This window comes from Euleptes europaea, chromosome 10, assembly GCF_029931775.1.
Source record: "Euleptes europaea isolate rEulEur1 chromosome 10, rEulEur1.hap1, whole genome shotgun sequence".
Classification (NCBI taxonomy): Eukaryota; Metazoa; Chordata; class Lepidosauria; order Squamata; family Sphaerodactylidae; genus Euleptes; species Euleptes europaea.
Genome location: NC_079321.1, coordinates 7,222,501 through 7,245,277, shown reverse-complemented (window position 1 = coordinate 7,245,277; position 22,777 = coordinate 7,222,501). Strand labels below are relative to the sequence as shown.

The following is a 22,777-nucleotide window of genomic DNA, read 5'->3' as shown; positions in this document are numbered from 1 at the left end:
TCCACTGACAATCGATGTTAGATCTGTATCTGGTTATACTAATCTGCGTTGTATATCTTTTCTAAAAAGTGGGTGGGGTGGAGTTATTACTAGTCTCAAAGCTTGTAATGTGCTTTCTAAAACATGCACACACAAACATATAAATATTCCAATTACGCCATTGCAGTTTCAGCCTCCTTACAGGCTATTACAGAAGCTCGGGTTCCAGGAATTACCCTGGAGCCTGTTTTGGCGGGCTGGGAAGGGAGGCAAGGAGGCTTCTCAGAGTGGGCGGACGCCCGTTCTCAGTGACGGCCCATGGGCCTGGCTGAGCGTTTGGCCTGACAATCAGCTGTTGGGTGGGCCACACGCCTCCCACCTAACAAACCAGCCGTAAGGTTTAAATCGCCTGCCAGCTGGCCCAGTTAAGAGTGTCTTTGCTGGGAAGCGGATGGGAGGGAGGCTTCACTCTGCTCCACTTCCCTTGCATACATTGGGGCCAGCCTTGCCATCTCCATCATCTTGCCTTCAGCATTTTCCTGCCCTCCCTCCCCTGTATTGGTTGGTTATTGTTAATTGAATTTTTATGTTGTTATGCAATGTTAGCATGGGACTGGTTCAGTTTTGAGAAAGGCGGGCTGCGTGCCCCCTTTCTTCATATCGGGGATCATAGAATCATAGAGTTGGAAGGGACCACCAGGGTCATCTAGTCCAACCCCCTGCACAATGCAGGAATTTCACAACTACCTCCCCTACACACCCCCAGCGACCCCTACTCCATGCCCAGAAGATGGCCAAGATGCCCTCCCTCTCATGAACTGCCTAAGGTCATAGAATCAGCATTGCTGACAGATGGCCATCTAGCCTCTGCTTAAAAACGTCCAGGGAAGGAGCACTCACCACCTCCCGAGGAAACCTGTTCCACTGAGGAACCGCTCTAACCGTTAGAAAATTCTTCCTAATGTCTAGATGGAAACTCTTCTGATTTAATTTCAATCCGTTGGTTCTGGTCTGACCTTCTGGGGCAACAGAAAACAACTCGGCACCCTCCTCTATATGACAGCCCTTCAAGTACTTGAAGATGTTTATCATATCCCTTCAGTCTTCTCTTCAGGCTAATAAGGGATTTTGGGGAGGCTTGGGTAGGACACACCCAGCTCGGGGGCTGTCCGGTTGCCTCCTTTCAAGTGGTGGGGGAACAACCTAGTGGCTCACGCCCAGGTAAATCCCAGGACCACCATCCCAGGTGTCTCCCAGCAGGCTCGCTCGGAGTGGTGTGGTGCCTTCGACCGCAGTGGGGCCAGTAAATGTTCCTGAACCAGTTACCATGCTATGCCAATTCATGTTCAACTGTGGCCAATAAACTTGGCCATTTCATCCGAAGATTGTTTGATTCCAGTTATTATATGTGTATTAATGTGCTGGGATTGTCTAGCCTCCCCTCATACCTTATTTGGCCCTAGGCTGGCAAGACTATTTTCACAGATATTGTCTCTTCCCCCCATCTCCTTCCCATGTAGTGACCTACTGAAAAAGTAACAAAAGATCCCTGTTAATCAGGGAAAGCACTTTCAGGGCTTTCCACACTAAAGGCAGATTTCTCGGCCGTGCTTTTGATCCGGTTTCTAACTCTGATTGTAACCATTCACAACAGTTCTTCTCCAAAGATTCCTATCAAAAAGGAAAAGACAGCCGTAAAAACTAAATCGTGAGTCGTTGGTTTAAAAAAAAAAAATAAATTCACCAGGAGCGTTAAGTGCCCAGGGTGCCCTTTAAAAGGCTTCCTTGAAACCCAATACTGTTTTTCAGGACTTGTCTTGAATAGTAATAATTAATTGTAAATTGAGAAACAGCTGTGATTTTCCAAAACTAGAAAAACCTGATGCACCAAGCACTTTCTTTAAAGGGATAGCACTAGAAGAGGTGGTTTCACGCAATTTACTTTCTTAAAAGTTTTCTCATATCAACAACTTGCATAGCAAGAAAGGAGATGGTTATTAGACAAACAGAACACAGGCTGTCTCTCTCTCTACACACACACACACACACACACACACACACACACAAAGAGAGCAAGGATCCTATCAGCTGATTTAGGGTGCTTTATTTTTACCTGGCATCTGACTACTTTTCAAACCAAAAAGGAGTTGTCTAGTGTTTCTTTGTTTGTTGTCTGAGGTTCTTAAAAGTTTGCTTCTTTGAGCAAAAGTCATTTAAGTATCCTCATTTTTAAAAGGTGGGATTCCTATTTGAGTTCCTGAGTCACACTCATTCTTTGTTTTAATGTATCCTGTGGTTGCGTCTTCCGGAATTATACCTGACCTCCAGACGAAAGAGATCTGTTTCCCTGGAGAAAATGGCTGCTCTGGATTATGGACTGTATGGCATTATACACTCCTGAAGTCCCTCCTCTTCCAAAACTCTGCCCTCCCCAATCTCCACCTCCAAGTCTTGAGGAATTTTCCAACTTGGAGTTGGCAACCCTAACATATCCTTCCACAAAGATAGTTTCAAAAGGGAGCGGTATTGTTCTCCAGTAGAACAGCTAGATTTGAGTCCAGTGGCAACTTAGAGACAAACAAGATGAGCTTTCGAGGATCAAAGCTCCATTCATCACGAGTCGGAATGGAGATCTCTGAGTGGGATATAAGGACTCGGAGATCTTCATTCCAAGTCGTATCTGATGAAGGGAGCTTTGACCCAACAATATTGCTGGTCTCTAAAGTGCCACTGGATTCAACTCTAATGTATCCTTTGTGTAGAGTGAGACCTTGTATATTAAAAGTACATTATACTTTTAATATAAAAGTATATTAAAAGTATTGGGGTTGTATACTGTGTGTTGCTTTGCACAGAGAAATATATTGTACTCAGTGGTAGGGCATTTGCTTGGCATGCAGAAGGTCCCAGGTTCAATCCTCGGCATCTCCAGTTAAAGGGACTAGGCAAGTAGGTCATGTGAAAGCCCTCTGCCTGAGACCCTGGAGAACTGCTGCCGGTCTGAGTAGACAATACTAACTTTGATGGAGCAAGGGTCTGATTCAATATAAGGCTCAATATGTAGAGCATCTGCTTGGCATGCAGAAGGTCCCAGGTTCAATCCCCGGCATCTCCAGTTAAAGGGACTAGGCAAGTAGGTCATGTGAAATCCTTCTGCCTGAGACCCTGGAGAACTGCTGCCGGTCTGAGTAGACAATACTGACTTTGATGGACCAAGGATTCTGGTGGAATGTTGGAGATTGGCTTTTCTGCTATAAAGGCCACAAGCAGGGATCTCAATTGATCCTCCAAAAGTATTTCTTGAATCTATTAAGAGGGAGTATCACTGTATGGATGGGAGCGAGGCAAATCAACCAAACTATTTGAGCCAGGAGTGTCAAACATATGGCCTGCGGGCCAAATCTGGCCCCTTGAGATCTCTTCTCTGGCCAGCCGAGGCAGCCACCCCCACTCTCGATCTGGACTGGCAAGGCATGGCCCGACCAAGTGACATTGTATATGTCATATCTGGCACTCGTAACAAATTAGTTCGACACCCCTGATTTAAGCTATATGCCAGTTTAGTCTGTTTTACCTGGTTGCTTTGTAAATGTACTTAATTTGCTTAAAATATTCCCCATTTTTTGTTTTGTTTTTAGAACTGTGCCATAACAAACAACTCGATTAACACTGGCTATCCAGTGCTGGCTATTTTTCATTTGAAGCTGATTTATGACCGAGTTGAGTTGTGCGATCCCCGGAAACGTTATGTGGTGTTTTTCGGTGCATGACCCTCTCTGCTGAGTTGTTTCTTTATTTTGTGTAGAGTATCACTACCTTCACAGTGCAAACACTGACTCTGCTTTCTGTTCCTTTTAAGGCCTACGATGGATTTGCCAGTTTAGGAATATCCCGACTGCTCGAACCTTCTGACATGGTTTTGTTAGCGATCCCTGACAAACTGACTGTGATGACCTATCTGTATCAAATACGGGCACATTTCAGTGGTCAAGAGCTGAACGTGGTTCAGATCGAGGAGAACAGTAGCAAAAGCACGTACAAAGTGGGCAACTACGAAACGGACCCAAACAGTTCCGTCGACCAGGAAAAGTTCTACGCAGAACTGAATGACTTGAAGCGTGAGCCAGAGGCACAGCAGCCTGAAGAGAGCTTGGGGGACTTTGTTCTTCAGGAGGAATCGGTATTTATAAATGACGACAGAGTTGGGGAGTCAGGAAGTGATTGTCAGGCACCAGAGGTCTACCTTAGCCCCAGCATGGCTCCCCCTTCCTCTCACAGGACTACAAGCGATGTAGATCAACAAAAAAACCGACAGAGCTTGGGAAGGACTTCTGGATTTGCGGAAGCCGGGAAAAACAGTATGGTACAAGCTCAGCAGCCTCTGCTGGGAAGGAAGAAGCTGCTAAAAGTGGACACTTTAGATCTGAGTGATTTGGCACAAGACAGCAGTCCGAAGACGGATGCCTTTCCTTTGACTTTACACGAGGACGCTGACCCGCAAGGACGCCAGAATTCAGAGAGTACCATTAATTCTGTACTAGAAAAACAGGGCCCTCCCAGCCTAAAAGAGGACATAACATCTAATTCCAAATCACATTTGGAAAAAGCAAGCTTAGTCATGGGAGATAAACCTGGATACACCTGCAGTAGGGATGCAGACGTTGATAAAAAGACCCATGTGTCTCAGAGGAAAAACGAGACCGATTCAGAACTTGATACCAAAACAACTGTAAATCAGATTGATCAGGCCTCAAAAACTGCACAGGTAAGAAAACACTTTTTCAGACTGCAATATAACTTCCCTTGCAACCTAACATGTGGTTAGAGATGTAAATTTCCAGAACCTTTGAAGCTGCAGGGGGTGGGGGGCTGTTTGGGGTGGTGGTGGAAACGAATGGAAATACAATGTTAAATATACCGGTATGCAATACTTACTTTTCTATCAAGCCTGAATGTCTTTCACTGATTTAACAACATAAAATGCATGATTTATAATTTGTTAGCGTATAAAATTGTACTATTTGGTGTGTTAGCATTAAACTCGTTACAGCATATTAATTTTTGGCAAAGTTATTTAAATTTAATCATTATCTAATGCTGTAGATTGTCTTACATAGCAATTTTCATACTGCACATTTTGAGTAAACCCTTTCATTCATTCCAAAAGGGAAAAAAAAGTAGTAGTTTTTTCAATGTTCTAGTTTCCAGTTTTTCAGGGACTTCGTGAGTGAGAAAAACCCGGCTTCAAAAGCATTTTACTCATTCAAAAAGAAAAAAATATTTAATTTGAGTTGTGTGGGGTTTTTCTTTTTCAGCACTCCCCCAAATTTTCCACAGGAAAAACTGAGAAATGCATAAGGTTTTTTTTCTGAATTTTTCCGTTTTTTTCCTGGGCCCTCATGTTGCTGTGTATGTGTACTGTCAAGTCACTTCCAACTTACAACAACTGTATGAATTAATGACCCCCAAAACATCCTATCGTTAACAACCTTGCTCAGGACTTGAAAACTGAGGGCCGTGGCTTCCTTTATGGGCAGCCCATTCCTGGGGGGTGGATCTGCCCCTTGGAGCGCCCTGAAAATGCCCCCATGCCACCATTGTCTTCCAGGATTTAGTTCCCAGGGTGGCTGCTCCGGTGGGGAAGCCCCACACAGCTCCACAGCGCCCAGGCGCTGACGGGAATGCCCCCTGCACCAGCGCCCCTTATCGTGTGATAAGTGGGCACTTATGCTGGCGCAGGGTCACCCTGCCTCCAAATGACTCCCCTCCTTAAGAATGCACTCTGAGTCAATCTATCTCATGTTGGGTCTTCGTCTTTTCCTACTGCCTTCAACTTTTTCTAGCATTATTGTCTTTTCCAGTGACTCTTGTCTTGTCATAATGTGACCAAAGTATGACAGCCTCAGTTCAGTCATTGTAGCTTGTAGAGAAAGTTCAGGCTCGATTTGATCTAGAACCCACTTATTTATCGTTTTGGTGGTCCACAGTATCCGTAAAACTCTCTTCCAACACCACAGTTGAAATGATTAGTTTCTTCCTGTCAGCTTTCTTCATTGTCTAACTGCCCCCACACACACACACACACATAGTAATGGAGAATACCATGGTATAAATTAGCTTGACCTTGGTTGCGAGTGACAGATCATAACATTTAAGAATCTTTTCTAGCTCCTTCATGGCTGCCCTTCCCAGACTCAATCTCCTTCTGATTTCTTGGTTGATAATGGAGCCAAAGAATAGAAAATTTTGAACAATTTCAGTTTATTAATCCTCAAAGTTTTGTAATTCCCCAGTATTCATTACTTTTGTCTTCTTGATGTTCAGCTGTAATCTTGCTTTGGCACTTTCATGATCCACACAGTCAAATGTGTTGCTGTAAACTATGAAACACAAGTTGATTTTCTTCTGGAATTCTCTTATATGCTCCAGTAACCAACGGACATTTGCAATCTGATCTCTAGTACCTCTTCTGTTTCTGAATCCAGCTTGAACATCAGGCATTTCTCATTCCATATATGGTAACAGTCTTTGTTGTAAGATTTTGAACATCACTTTACTCGATAATTGCTGCAGTCTTTGATGACTCCTTTTTTTAAATTGGAATGTAGCTTGAGCATTTCCAGTTTTGTGTTTCATATTTGATGGCATATTCCTGTCAAGGTTTTGATGGATTCTGTTTCTGTGGCTTGGAATATTTCTATTGATATCCCATCTACTCCTGGTAATTTGTTTCTCCCAATTGCTTTGAGTGCAGCTTTCACTTCACTTTCTATGAGCTTTCAAGAGTCAATGCTCCTTTTGTCAGATACCACATCAGATGTCTCACAAAGAGTGCTTTGACTCTCAAAAATGTCTACCCCCAAAATCTTGTTGGTCTCTGAGGTGCTACTGGACTCGAATGTAATTTAGACTTGAATAATCTGCTGTGGAGTTCCAAGTTCATAGCTACAGGCTGGAGGACAGCAAGGAGGCGTGTTTTTATTATGTCTTTGGGGAGGGGCTGTGGCTCAGTGGTAGAGCATCTGCTTGGTTCAATCCCTGGCATCTCCAGTTAAAGGGACTAGGCAGGTAGGTGATGCAAAAGACCCCTGCCTGAGACCCTGGAGAGCCACTACCGGTCTGAGTAGACAATACTGACTTTGATGGACCAACGGTCTGATTCAGTAGAAGGCAGCTTCAGGTTCTTCTTCAAAAGATTCTTCCTGGAAGTAATCAACCTTTCGTCTTCTGTTTAGTTCTTCAATGTATTGTTCCCATTTTTTCTTTGTTTTGACCAATTCAGTTAATGTTTTTCTGTGTTGATCTTTCAGCATGCTTAACTGTTCTTTAAACTTCGCTCTCATTTACTTGATCTTGTGCAAAAAATCTCTTATTCTTCCTTTTCTGTTGTTCTCTTCTATTTTTATACATTGGTTATTATAATAGTTCTCTTCGTCTCTACATGCAAATTGCTGGAACACTTCATTTCGACTTCTGATTCTATTTCTGTCACCTTTTACTTTTGCTTCTTGTTTATCCTTAGCAATTTTAAGCATTTAATCTGTCATCCATCGGGGCTTTTCATTTATTTTGGCTACAGGATCACTCTGTGAATTCTTCCTTGATAGTATCTCTAGTTTCGACCCATAATTCTTCTGGTTCACATTCACTTGAACTTAGTAATTCAAATCTGTTCTTTACATGGTCTGTAAACTCTTCAGGAATGTTTAGATTGTATTTTGGCACTATTAATACTTTGATATTTTTTTTCTTCAGCTTTATTCTGATTTTTGGTATTAACAATTCATGGTCTGTACCACAATCAGCTCCTGGTCTTGTTTTAGCAGAAAGAATAGAGCTTCTCCATCTTCTGCTTCCGATTATGTAATCCATTTGATTTCTATATTGGCCATCTAGTGATGTCCACATATACAATCATCTGTTCAGTTGCCTGAAACATTTGTTTGCAATGAACAAATTGTTGTCTTCACAGAATTCTGTGAGTTGCTCACCTGCTTCATTTCATGCTCCTATCCAAATCATGTATCTGCGTGTGGTAGTGCACTGTGCCATTTGTGTATTTGTACCCTGTATTCAAATGTAAAGCAAACTATGATTTGATGTTATGGGATAAGGGCAGTAATCGAAGTTGCATGTGAACTCACATGCCCCCCTCCCCTCTCACACCAAACTGAAGACCTCGATATTCCCAATAGACCATACATCTACCATTTGTTTTCTTGCCCATAAACTGGGATTCTGAACCAGAATTAAACCATGGTTTTGGATCGTGGGATTGAATCCAGTTGAAAATTTCCACCTACAGACTGGGACTTCCTTTTCTCCCAAATCCAGCCCCCCCCCCCCCGGAACATATGAAAGCAGAATCAGCAAAAATCATCCCCCTCCCCCAGTCCTAGGGCTGCCAGGCATGGCCTGATAACCAGTGGGAGACTGAGAGCAGAGACATTGTAGGGTGGCTGTCCACTGTGACATCGCTTCCGGGGAAACCCAGAAGTGATATGAGTCCTCTCAATGAATAATTTCCAAATATTCCTTAAGAGGACTAATGTCACTTCCTGCCCCCCCCCCACCGGAAGTGATGTTGTGTTGTTGGCTCAGTTACCATTTTTTATTATTTTCCCGCTGCCACTCTGAGCAGAAGGAGGGAACAGGGAGGGTTAGGAAATCCCCCACCCTCACGGGGAGGCGGGGGAGGCTGGCAAACCTACCCAATCCTCAGAAATTTTCACTGGATCTAATCCATTGTTTGTATGCAAGAGAACAAGTTGTAGTTCATCACTTTATTCATTTTGAATGAAATGCCTATGGTTGGTTGCATAACGGAATGTTTTCAATTCCTAAGCAGAAGAGGGAAGGGCCGTGGCTCAGTGGTAGAGCATCTGCTTGGCATGCAGAAGCTTCCAGGTTCTACCCTTGGCATCTCCAGTTAAAGGGACCAGGCGAGTAGGTGATGTGAAAGACCCCTGCCTGAGACCCTGGAGAGCTGCTGCCGGTCTGAGTAGACAATACTGACTTTGATGGACCAAGGGTCTGATTCAGTATAAGGCAGCTTCATGTGTTCATGTGCTCAAGAGGGAGGGAGAGCAGTGACCCCAGTGATTTTCAAGGCTCATTCTTGTAAGAAGAAACTGTGGTTTGTCATTGTATCCGAATTCCTTTATTGTACTGTAAATGGTGGTGTAGGCAGAGCATATCTTTTATGCTATGGCTCAACATGTATCTGCAGCATATATCAGAAATTTTGAAAACATAATGCATCGGAAGCAATTCCCAACACCTTTTTGTCAGAGTGTTCACAGTTCTGATCCTTTCTGCTTGCATTTGACTGTCTCTTCTGCTACAGCACATTATTTTGTATAATCTGCTGATTCCAAAGAACTAAGCGTTCTTACCCACAGACTGAGAGGTAAGAACTAAGCGTTCTCACAGTCCGTGCACGCGCACCCGTTTTCTGAACCCAAGTATCATTGCACATGAAACATTTTGCGTCTACTTGTAGTGCTTTCTCCTGAGTTATAAAAGTTCTTGACAAGCGTCCTTAGCGATCCTTACAGCCATTTAGAAAAGTAGACCAGTATCACTATAGCCATACTCCAAATGGGCAGCTGAGGCTGAAATACGATGTTTGCGTAAGAGAACTGGGTAAGTGTATGACAGCGCAGAGGCCTAAACTGGGGCCAGACAGCTCATCATTCACACTTCAAGTACTTGAAGGGTGCCGAGTTGTTTTCTGTTGCCCAAGAAGGTCGAACCAGAACCAACGGGTTGAAATTAAATCAAAAGAGTTTCCGTCTGGACATTAGGAAGAACTTTCTAACAGTTAGCTCAGTTCCTCAGTGGAACAGGCTTCCTCGGGAGGTGGTGAGCTCTCCTTCCCTGGAGGTTTTTGAGCAGAGGCTAGATGGCCATCTGTCAGCAGTGCTGATTCTATTACCTTAAGCAGATGATGAGAGGGAGGGCATATATAGAGGTTACTCTACTGTTATACAGACTGTTCGTTTGGGTTTGTTCATCATTAATCCTGGTATTTTTGTTTGTTGGTTATTTAAGCAACGAATGTTATCAAGACAGGAAGAACTCAAAGAACGGGCTCGAGTCCTCCTGGAGCAAGCCAGAAGAGACGCAGCTCTCAAGGCGGGGAACAGGCATCTCGCCAGCACCACCACCCCAGGCCGCTCGAAGCAACTGACCGACGTAAGGAACCCCTGGCCATCACGGCCATTGTTAAGAGGAGCACTCTTTTACAACTTATGTCTTTAAAAAAAAATTGATTAGCAAACTAAATTGCCCTCGCTGCTCATGACGTCGAAACGCAGTCATATGTAGCGATGGCAAATGGGCGATTCTTTGTGGGTGATTCTCCCCATCCTACAAGTGCTGAGTGTTCATCTCCTCCTAGCAAGAGCTGATTATTATTTTTCCTACCGGCTGAGGCCAACAGAAGATCGAAAGTCCGTTGAAAGGCGCTGCTCTTTGAATGCTGGCTGGCTTAAGATATTAGCCAGATGAAAGGCAAAGTTATCTGTCACGTTGCAGCGTTGCACCCAATACTGTTTCTCGCAGTGACCCTCCTTTTATCACCGGAATGAATTATTCTGATGGCGCTGGAAAGCCGAGCTGAGCAAACCGTCCTGGGTCCAACGGGGGAGGCAGCTGCAGTTGCCTATTGCGCCACCAGTAACCTCAATGGTGACCTGGAGGGGACGGTAATCTCTGGAGATGAAAGCTAATTAAATTTGTATGCAATCCTTCCAAAGCAGAGGTTGCCTGTTGTGTCACGTCGTGTGCTGTAATTTTGCAATTCTAACCATTTGCACATGAGTGACTGGGCTTGGCAGAGCGGCCTGCGCTCGTTTTTCTAATGACGGCCGTGTGGTCATTATTCTCGCAAGCCTTTCAGTAAACTGTTTGCTTATATTTCCGAGCTTAAACTGCCTGGTGCCCCAAATACCGTCTGGCTTTACTTTACCACTTATTTACAAAGGTGTCATTGCTGGCACTGTTTAATTTCCTAAACTGCGGTGGTTTTGCAGTTGTGTGTATGTGTTAAGTGCCGTCAAGTCGCTTCCCGACTCATGGCGACCCTATGAATGAAAGTCCTCCAAAATGTCCTATCTTTGACAGCCTTGCTCAGATCCTGCAAATTGAGGGCCATGGCTTCCTTTGTAGAGTCAATCCATCTCTTGTTGGGTCTTCCTCTTTTCCTGCTGCCCTCAACTTTTCCTAGCATGACTGTCTTTTCCAGTGACTCTTCAGTTTTGCAGTTAGTAGCTTTATTTTTTCCTTTCCAAGAAAGCGTTTCCGGTCCATGCCATTGGATGCGATCTTGCATTGAATCTAGCTTCGAAAAGATATCAGCGCTTTGAATTCGGTTTATGTTGCATGGCTAGTATTTATATATATATTTATTACAACCATCCTCCACAAAATCCTGGGAAGATCAGATTAATGGTATACTATCTGCGTTCTTGTTGCAGACCTTGAATCTGAAACCTTGGGTAGAGTTTCCAGATTCTGTGCAGCTTGTATTTGAATATTGCATTTACATATTAGATTGGTCCTGGGGTTATTGAGTTGTTACAAAGTACACTTGGAGGAAAATGCGGCAAATGATATTTAATTGGAATTTAGGTTATTTTTAGAGTAAACAGAGTAAACCTTTAGAACCCAAAATTACCTTGGCTTATATTAGGAAGAATAGTCATGCCTTTTACATGAGCAGTTAATTTATATAACAATGTGCCTCTATTACTTATGTTCAGTGCTGCACATCATTGTACTGCTGATACAGAATTATAACATCCAGTTGTGCTCTGCACAAACACCTAGCGGTCTGCACCAGCCCGTCCCCACTATACGGCTTGTTTTCCTTAATTTTGTCTAGCACTGAGCATGGACATTTCCAGGCTCCTCCTAGACATCATGTCTGTCTTAACGCAATGACTTTCAAACCCTTTAAAGGTAAAGGTAGTCCCACTAGTGTGGTTGCTCAGCCTTCAACTGTCTGACGGAACTACAGTTCCTAGAATTCCCTGGGAGAAGTCATAGACAGTTAATACACCTTAAATCTGGCTGGTGTTTGCAGTGAAAATGTAGCCCAACATCTCTAACCTTTCATGTGCATGTAACGTATTGTCAAGTCTCAGCTGACTTAATCGCGACTCCAGCAAGGGCCTTTCAAGGCAAGTGAGAAACTGAAGCGGTTACCTCTGCATTCCTCCGCGGAGTCTTCCTTGGGGGTCTCCCTTCCAAGTATCGACCCTGCTCAGCTTCCAAGATCTGATGAGATCGAGCAATACCATTCCACCTTCCCTCCTTCTTTAACACTTCATTGAGTGTTAAAGAATTTTCTTTTTGAAAATTGACACTCCTTGATATCACAAGTATAACTAACTTCTGCAGCTTATACCTGGGCTGAGGAAAGACATGTCATTTTATGTGTGCAGGGTATGGTGGAGTGGAGAGAGGACTTCTGTGTATCCTCCTCCGTAGGAGTGAGGAGTATTTAATGGGAACAATTGAGATCTAAACCTGCTTCCATGTGCACATCTCCATCCATCCGTAAAGGCCCTCCCTGGATATCATTTTATGCTTAGTGTAAAGAAATAAAGCCCTGACCTTCATGGCCCAGGCTCACCCCATCATGTCAGATCTTGGAAGCTAAGCAGGGTCAACCCTGGTTAGTATTTGGATGGGAGACCACCAAGGAAATCCAGGGTTGCTACACAGAGGAAGGCAATAGCAAACTGTCTCTGAACATCTCTTGCCTTGAAAACTCCATGAGGGTTCATGGAGCCAGTGTGGTGTAGTGGTTAAGAACAGTGGTTTGGAGCTGTGGATTCTGATCTGGAGAACTGGGTTTGATTCCCCACTCCTCCACATGAGTGGCGGGCGCGAATCTGGTGAACTGGATTTGTTTCCCCACCTACACACGAAGCCAGCTGGGTGACCTTGGGCCAGTCACACACACTCAGCCCCACCTACCTCACAGAGTGTCTGTTGTGGCGAGGGGAAGGGAAGGTGATTGTAAGCCGGTTCGAGTCTCCCTTAAGTGGTAGAGAAAGTCGGCACATACAAACCAACTCTTCTTCTTCACCATAAGTCAGCTGCAACTCAACCACATTTTCCACCACCAAAGAGATAAAATCCACTAGCTGGCTTTTGCACGTATGATTATTTTGAGGAGTTAGAATATTTTTTCTGACAATTGCATTGCTGGCTTTTTGCCACTGCGCATCACCTTTCAATGACCTTTTATGTACTTGTTATAGTGTTCAGTCTTGGGGAAAGCATATCATACTGCACCCTGCTATGATAGTGCAGCTGTTGTTGAATGACACTGTTGTTGCCTTGTATTACTTCATCGAAAGCACTTTGCATAGCAGACTGTGAGGGACACATCCCTCATAACCTATCTGTGCTTGTTGGAAAGAAAGTTATTTGATTCATCTTCTTGTATCTGACAAAGGGAGCATTGACTCTCGAAAGCTTATATCCCAAAAATCTTGTTGGTCTCTAAGGTGCTCCTGGATTCAAATCTAGCTGATCTTCCTGTATTGTAGCACTGGGAAATGGACCCTGTTGGGAAATGACCCATTCTTCAAGCACCAACACATGATCAGTGGACTATAACGATATCAATCTAAATTAGAGCCGTGGTGCTCAAAATTTCTACCTTCAGGGAATGTTTTCTTTCTCTGTGTGGGAATCTTTGCACATGAGCTCCTGTTCATTGTAAAGGATTCTAGAGCATGTTTTTAGGGTTTAGTGGTTAAGGTGTCGGACTAGGACAATAAATAATAAACTTTTATTTATACCCTGCCCTCCCCTGGCCAGTCCAGGCTCAGGGCAGCTACCACAGGATTGCCAGGTCCCTCTTCACCATCGGCGGGAGGTTTTTGGGGCGGAGCCTGAAGAGGTGGGGTTTGGGGAGGGGAAGGACTTCAATGCCATAGAGTCCAGTTGCCAAAGCGGCCATTTTCTCCAGGGGAACTGATCTCTTATCAGCTGGAGATCAGTTGTAATAGCAGGAGATCTCCAGCTAGTATCTGGAGGTTGTGCAACCGAAACAAGAGCTAGTGCCCCAAATGTGACTACTGGAATTCTCAAGCACTTACGGCAAAACAGACAAAAATATGCTGATAAGGCAATCGTTATATTGTGCATACAAACCGCAAAATGCAAAACAGTGATATACACAAATAATTTCAAAGAAGAAATTACAACAGCCCATGTAATTAAAGGTCCTTGCAACTTGTAAATGAGTCCTTGCAGCTGTGTAGGTGAACTCCAAGCAGCTTGTAAAGGAGTCTTTGCAGCTGTGTAGGTGAACTCCAATTGTAAAGGAGTCCTTGCAGCTGTGTAGGTGAACTCCAAAATAGGTTTCCGGTAAAAGTCCTATTTCGCATGAACGCTTTTTCATCATTGGCAGTTCACTATCACATTATCCACAGAACATATGTTCTGAAAAAATGCATTAATGCTCATGAGTATACATACAGGAATTTCAAAGCATATATCAACATAGAGAATCATAAAGCAATGCATACCTGGCTGAACAAGCTCTTAGCTCACTTGTAAAGGTGGATGGCGAATCTGCGTCATCTAAACCCAAATTGCATTCCCACTAATTTAAAGGGAACACTTCTAATTAGTGACAGGTGAAGCTAATCACTATAGACAGGCAAGCTAACCATATGCCGTGAAATACATTACTATGACTATGTGATAAGACCAAAACATAATTTAAGATACAAATCATTATAAGAAACTGGACAAATCGAACCCAGAGTTTAAGCTGTTCAGCATGAGAGTATCAAATAAAAATATGAATCGACACTCTTGTTGGGATAATAGTTTGTCAATATCCTGATGTTGATGTATTTTACTTTGATATTGCCAGACCACGAAAAACTGCATTTCGTGGTCTGCATGTTTCGCCTGTAAGTAATGCGCGGTGAGCGGTGCCTCTAAGTTCCTATTGCGCACGCGCGATCGGTGTTTGCCGATTCTTAATTTGATTGGTCGTTTGGTTTTGCCCGTGTATAGAAGACCACACGGGCATCTAATTAAATAAATAACATTCTTGCTATTGCAATTGGAAAAGTGTTGTAAAACAAATTTGAAACCTGTACGTGTATCAACGAATTCCTTTACTGGTAGCGCTTGTGCGCATGCGATACAATCCCCACACTAGAAATGTCCGGTGGGTAAAGATGTCCGAGCCGGAACAAGAGTGTCCGAATGAATAAGCCGGTCCTTAAAGGATCAAGTACGCTTTAACCCAAATACGGGTGGTGATTCGCAGCCTGGGATACCACTGACCAAATGCCAGTGTTTTCTGATGGCTTTTTGTATATGTCCGGTTAGTGGCGTGTATTGTAATGCTGCTGTAATGCCCCTTCTATCATCTTTCTTCTTATCTCTTAATAAATTCATTCTTGGAGTGTCATCCGCCTTAGTTCTTGCCTGATCAATAACTCTGGAGGGAAAACCCCGCGTTGGTAAAGTTTTGCTTAGAGCATCTGCTGCCTGTTTGTAATCCTGCTCAAAAGTAGCATTTTTGGGGAGGTTTTTGGGGCGGAGCCTGAAGAGGTGGGGTTTGGGGAGGGGAAGGACTTCAATGCCATAGAGTCCAGTTGCCAAAGCGGCCATTTTCTCCAGGGGAACTGATCTCTTATCAGCTGGAGATCAGTTGTAATAGCAGGAGATCTCCAGCTAGTATCTGGAGGTTGGCAACCCTAAGCTACCAACATAATTAATTACAAAAAATAATTACAAAAATATGAGAAACCCAGTTTTAAATTTCCACTCTTGCCATAAGAACATAAGAAGGCCATGCTGGATCAGACCATGGTCCATCAAGTCCAGCAGTCTGTTCACATAGTGGCCAACCAGGTGCCTCTAGGAAGCCCCCAAACAAGACAGCTGCAGCAGCATTGCCCTGCCTGTGTTCCACAGCACTTAATATAACAGGCATGCTCCTCTGATCCTGAAGAGAATAGGGATGCATCATGACTGGTATCCATTTTGACGAGTAGCCATGAATACCCCTCTCCTCCATGAACATGTCCACTCCCCTCTTAAAGCCTTCCAAGTGCCGGATGACCTTGGGCCAGTGGTTGCCAACTTCCAGGTACTGGGGGAGAAAATAGACACCACTGTACTAGTATCGGGAGATTAGGAAATTAGTTCAGGAGTGAGAAAAACATATAAGATGCAAAAAACTATTTTATATGCTACTGTGTCTAATCTATACGCAATTATTGGATAAAAAATGTAAACCACACATACAATTACAACATGCAACAAACATACAGAACCATCTCATTGATGATAAAAGACAGGAACATTTCAATTTAAATATGCAGTGTCTCCAGCTGATAGAGATCAGTTTCCCTGGAGAAAATGGCCACTTTGGCAATGGGACTCTATGGCATTGAAGTCCCTCCCCAACCCCAGCCTCTCAGGCTCTGCCCGAAAAACCTCCCGACGGTTGCGAAGAGGGACCTGGCAACCCTACCCTGGCTAGTATTTGGATGGGAGACCTCCAAGGAATGCCAGAGTCGTGAGGTGGAGGCAGGCAACTGCAAACCACCTCTGAACATCTCTTGCATTGAAAAACCTATGGGTTCGCCATAAGACAGCTGTGACTTGACAGGAGAAACTCAATGCTCACAGAGTGCCGGCCATGCCTGTTGCCCCGCACAAAGAGTGTGCCTTCCCATATACCTGGCTCCTCTCTGCAAAGACACTTCAGAGGAGTAGATTAGTACAGATAGGCAAGCGGTATTTCAGGGATTATTGGTCTTCCCATAGTGGAAACATGTTAAGTTTTCAGAGGACCCCAGGATTCCCTGGAACAAAATGTGAAGAAAACATCTGAATTAGAGGAAGAGAATAGGTGGAGGGAAAGGTCGGGTGCTTCTTTTAAATATCACACCTGTTTACACTCTTTCAGGGTACAAGAAAAATGTATCCCCACATTTAACAAGTATTTTTTTAAAAAGTTCTCCCCATATATTTTAACCGCCTAACCTCCCCAACCCAAGAACGTGCTGTCACCTTAGCAGGACTAAACACATTCCCCACACAGGTTTTAAAGGGCCGCTTTTTAAAAATTCCCTTTAGCGACCGCCTGTGTGATTGAGGAACCAGCAAAATAGAAACCTTAGGGCACTTCTGTTTCGCCAAAATTGGAACAAGGAGAGAACTAGGTGGATCACACCTATTTTAACAAAGTACAACCTTCCCTCTGAACCCTGGATTGTTCCCTTTCTCTTATCAGATTTAGAGGTGGATATCAAAAAAATCTATCAGGTTGCCAAATATTTAACCCAGGTAATGGTTTTAAAACTATCCTGGTAAATGACACTGGCATTTGGCTTAAGAGATTTTGTTGAACATGTATAATGTTATTATAAGTTTATACACTTCATGTATTTTATACATTTAACAAGTTGATATTACCAGTTTTGGGACAACATTGCCAGCTAAAAATAATCTAGATGTTCACTTATCAACTGAGAAATATTGCAAGAAGTACATTGGAGCACAGGGAGTATGTTTGTGAAAAGGATGTCCACTTGGAACACATTTTTCTGTTGCTGTCTAAATCAAAGGACATGTTCCTGCTGTATCTAATTTATACTTAATGAGTACTTTGTACTGCAGTTATTGGTACATTACTTAACAGTTTCACAAATAAAAAAGAGTGTTGTTTTTTCCCCCCTTGGCAAAGTGGGACATTTTTAAACACACAAAGTAACTTGTAGGAAATGAGTTCTGGCAGTTTTCATAAATTGGCAGAGTGTTTCAGCTTCCTATGGAAAAATGTTTTCTAAGCTCCCTCTGATTTTTATATTAATAAGAAGATACTTAAAAAAAAACTACAAGACGTGTTTTACAGTTTTAAAACTCACTGTAAGACCGCTCTTGTTTACTGAGTCTGGCCAACGTTGGCCTCTGTGCTGTTATGTCCCCGTCCATCCCCCCCAAGAACTATAAACATCAGGCCAGGTGAACTAGTCCAAAATAGCATTTGACAAAAGGATTTTCATTGGAATTGCTTTAAATGTGGGGGGGATGGATGGATGGCTAGATTTTGGGGGTTGCCGCACTTTGTATTTCCAGTGATGTTTTAAGAGTTTGAAAATGTTGTAAAAAACATCACTTTAAAAGGGTTTTTTGATACCATGGCTTATAAATGGTTGGAAGACGTCTTCATAGCTAAAGGGGCCAAACAAAGTGCGAGCAGTATTTTTTATAACGTTTTCAAACTCTTAATACATCGGTGGGAATACATAGAAAGTGCGAACAGTATTTTTTAGGACATTTTCAAACTCTTAATACATTGCTGGGAATACAAGTGCAGTAACAGCCATTGTGTGTGTGCAGGCGACAAAGAAAAAACATACTGTTGTGGTTTACCAGTGGGATATAATCTGTGTTTTGTGATTTAAATGCATACAATGCAGACCTAAGCAGAGATACGCCCTTACTTAAATCACACAGCGACACTGCAGTTTGCTACACATTTTCTAGGCACAGAAAGGCTATTTCTCCTTAGTCTTGTTAAGCTGTCCGAAAGAAGCCCTACCAAGATTCTTAATTAGCAGGATTCATATGGTCAGAAACTCGCCCCCCGCCCCCGAGAAATAAAGATATGAAGAGGATCAGCCTCGACTTCAGCCAGTTAAACCTACAAGAGGTTTCATTCCTTTCCAAATATATTGAAGGGTGGGGCTCGAAGGCAACCTTGGTCCTTTGATGATAATTGGAAAACATTGATTTGGGTAGTTGGAGGACTGATCTGTCATGCTGATAACTGTGACCAGATGTAGGTAGGATCACCAGATCCCCTTTAGATGACAACAGAGGCAGCGACCTTCTAATTGTTAAAAAAAAGATTGAATGTTATTTTGGTAAATACTGGTAACTTATTCCCTGTTGGCCGTATTTGTTTTCTGTACGAGTCCCTGAAAAGCTGCCAAGAGAGGTGTAAGTTGATAAGGGTATTCGCTATATTATTTAAATAATAACAAGTTTGACAACTCTTTCAGTGGCAAGGCTATGTAGGAGAATCCAAACGCGTACAATGAAACCATTTTAAAACTCCTCACTAAAACACCAAGCTGTGTATAATCAGATCCAATTTCGTTCAAAAAAAAAACCCCAAAAAACAAGCAAGTTGTCTACTTCACATTAAAGGTAAAGGTAGTCCCCTGAGCAAGCACTGGGTCATTCCTGACCCATGGGGTGACATCACATCCCGACTTTCACCAGGCAGACTATGTTTATGGGGTGGTTTGCCAGTGCCTTCCCCAGTCATTGACTTCACATTAGTGTTAATAAAAATGAAAAAAAAAAAGAATTTATCCCATGCTAAAATTTTAAATAGGTTGACGGCATGCCTGTGCGATGAAGAAACCAAATCCATGTAATACCTTGTATTGAGGCCAACCCAAATGACACACAAACCATGGTGCACACTTTCCAGTTCTTCAAAACCCTTCATCAGGCAGATGTTCCGAAAATAAAAAACAAAGGAGGAAACAAAGCAACATTTCCCAGCCCAGATCTTTAGGCCCTTGAAGATCTGGAAGTTTGTTTGTTTGCTTATCCCTCATTTTTCTTTTTGGTGACATCTGCCTGATGAATAGTTCTGATGAACTCAAAAGCTTGTGTGGTATTTTGTGCCTTTTGGGTAAGCCTCAGTAATAATTATTACATGGATTTGGTTTCCTTTTCTGAATTTTTGCATCGTCCAATATGGCTGTTTACAACTTTTTTTATATACCTACTAGATGGATGGTCTCCCTTTGTGGGGAGGGAGACTTACATTATTTCAGAGCACAAGTTTTGGCATGTACAACTGCCACACATGAGGAGGAAAAATACTTTCTCCTGTTGCATTTTTTGAAAGTCACTCATGCTCTATAATTAAAGTGCTTCATAACTATCAAGGAGGCAAAAATAAATAAATAATCCTTATAGCCATATTTAGCTGTGTGACGTTGAGATCAGTTTTGGAATTTAGTCAAAATTGTTAATTCTGCAGCTGATTTTTACCCTTGCTAAGGGTATGTCCTAGATCAAAGCTTCTTAAACTGTGTGTCGTGACCCCATATGCTAGAAGCTAAAATGACTAAACTGAGGCTATCGTATTTTGGTCACATCATGAGACGACAAGAGTCACTGGAAAAGACAGTCATGCTAGGAAAAGTTGAGGGCAGTAGGAAAAGAGGAAGACCCAGCAAGAGATGGATTGATTCAATAAAGGAAGCCACGGCCCTCAATTTGCAAGATCTGAGCAAGGCTGTCAAAGATAGGACATTTTGGAGGACTTTCATTCATAGGGTCACCATGAGTCGGAAGCGACTTGACGGCACTTAACACACACACACACACACACACACACACACATGGGGTCGCATAACTGAATGCGGGGGTCACGAAAAATTTGGCAACAGTAAAACGTTTCTTTATTATTTATTATCAGTAAATGTTTGATTCATATACCTATTTTATATACCTATATACCCAGAGTCGCATAAACATTTCTCAGGTGAAAAGGGGTTGCGAGTGGAAAAGGTTTAGGAAGCCCTGTCCTAGATGCTGTCTCTCATATTTAATAAATCATATATTTTTATTTAAATTAGCCCGTTGCCTGACTTGTGATGCCATAGTGCCAGAAAAAGACAAAAATGCAGCATCAGTAATTGTAACGATGGGTTTGTAGGCCAAGCAGAAAAGCAGTCGCCCAGTTGAAGAACTTAAAATGTTTTCTTGTTGTCTGGTCATAAAGACCAGCAGTGAAGCAATCTCTATTTCAGAGTGATCATTTGCGTATGAAGCCGACAGTTGTTTTTTAGCACCAGGGATGCTCTTTTTCTACCGCTGCTAATGACCATAAATGTTTTTGTGTGTGGCTGTTTTCAATTCATCCCAGGATGATATCGGCATTACTAAGAGCCGTCCGCTTCATAGCCTGTTCTGTTATTGCTCAGCATGCACGAGGGTAGAGTTAAAATCTTTATTCATTTTATTTTAAAATGTACCTTTTGTTCTCCTTATCATGCTTCCGGCTTTCCCAAGGATATATGCCTTGAACGAAAAAAAGTCACATGTGCATTACTAATTGTGTGCCATTGTATTTACAGTTCCTAGTGGTGGCACTATGAAGCCACTAATTCTTTTTGCTTCACTTGATGTAAAATAATCTGAGCTCCTTTGATAGCACTGAAACAGTATTAATTGTTTTGTACATTTCTTGGTCACTCTTCTTGGGTGGTCTTCATAATCTATTAGAACTTTCAGCCAGATTTTTGTAATGTCATGCCTCCAGCGGTGATTAAATTGGTAATTAATGAACAGTCTTTGGCAATGTAAACCACATCCTGTTAATTTTCCTCCCCTCTTCTTTCCCCCCCCTCCCCGCCGAATTTTTTAGAAGTTGTCGTCTCTGTCAGAAAGCATCGCACCACCTTGCTTCAGCCCCTTGGCATCAAACCACAGCGGCTTGATTTTTGCAGCCATTAGTAGATCAGAGCAGTAATTTCACAGTATTTTGGTCAGGGTAATTATAGTACCAAGTACTAAGTAGAGTTGGGAATTTCACACAAGAAGTCCAGAAATACCAGGTGAGCTTCCTTGTGTTCACTGGGTCGTTATGATTAGTTTAATTGGGCTTTGTTTGATTTTAGCCGCAGGGATTCTTTGTGCCACTGCCGTGAAGTGACTTTCCACTTTAGGGTTTCTGACAGGAACCAGGGCAAAAATGAACCCTTTGAAGTGGGACTCTTCAAAACATCAACTTAAAAAAAAATAATAAAGTAGGGGGAAAGAGAAGAAGAAAGTCTTCGTGTAAATAGTTGAACAGGGCAATCCTCCAGAAAGTACCTTTATGGGTTAGGAATATTGAAAGTCTGGTGTTAATCGTGGATTTTAGTGTATTGTTGTCCAGTACAATGTCGAGAAAACCAAATCGTAGACTTGGATGGTTGAGTACTTCATGCATCAAAGTCCAAGTCAGAATTGCCTAGACCTGAATCTTCAAAAATTTTGTTTCTCCTTTTTCCTCTGGGAAAAATGTAGCGGAAAATCCTCTGTTTCCTATATAAGGAGTGTCTTCAATGTCTTCTGCTAAACAGAATGTTTACTAACAGCTCCCTTTTTGGGAAAGACACCCACTGACTTGACTGGCTGACCGACTTATTTATTTATTTTAAAACATTTATCAGCCGCCTTTCTCCTTTGCAGAACTCAAGGCGGCTGACAATATGAACTAAACGTTGCTAAAAAAAAAACCCACAACGAAATGGTAAAACCCATAAAAAGTCACAATGTAAAAACTCTAATTAGGACTGCCAGTAATAGAAGCTGAAGCAATCAAATGCAGTCCTAAATGAAACTGTCTGGAGCTGCCTTCTTTTGCATAGTTATAACTGGCTTAATATAAATCTGAAGTTGTGTCTAGCTAGTTTTACCTTCAGAAAGAATTTCTAAAATAATGACTCTTGGTGTCCAAACGGTATGAAGCCTCTTACGGGAGGGGGGGCGCGGAATTAGTCGACGCTTGCAGGTCGTCCTCAACCGACTTAATACCTCACATGTTATAACGTAATAAAGGAAAGTGATTCCTCCTTCACTGACTGACTGACTAAAGGTGCCCTTGGCTTCAATAGGCAGTTCAAAGGAGTCACTGGCCTGCTGGCTTCAGCATGAAAAGGGTGTCCTCCCTGGTCACTTGTCCTTGGAAGCTTTAATGAAACCAAATAGTTTGTTACGAGTTTTG

The 22,777-nt window shown here is 42.6% G+C and overlaps 1 protein-coding gene across 6 annotated transcripts in view; it reads left to right on the top strand.

Annotated features, from left to right (window-relative positions):
* Positions 1-22,777, top strand: part of EHBP1 (EH domain binding protein 1) — a 313,110-nt gene that overhangs the window by 184,059 nt on the left and 106,274 nt on the right. For all 6 annotated transcript variants that reach the window (XM_056856272.1, XM_056856271.1, XM_056856269.1 and 3 more), the window contains 2 exons: positions 3,839-4,744; positions 10,033-10,176. In XM_056856272.1, coding sequence (XP_056712250.1) covers positions 3,839-4,744; positions 10,033-10,176 — 1,050 coding nt within the window. The remainder of the gene's footprint in view (positions 1-3,838; positions 4,745-10,032; positions 10,177-22,777) is intronic.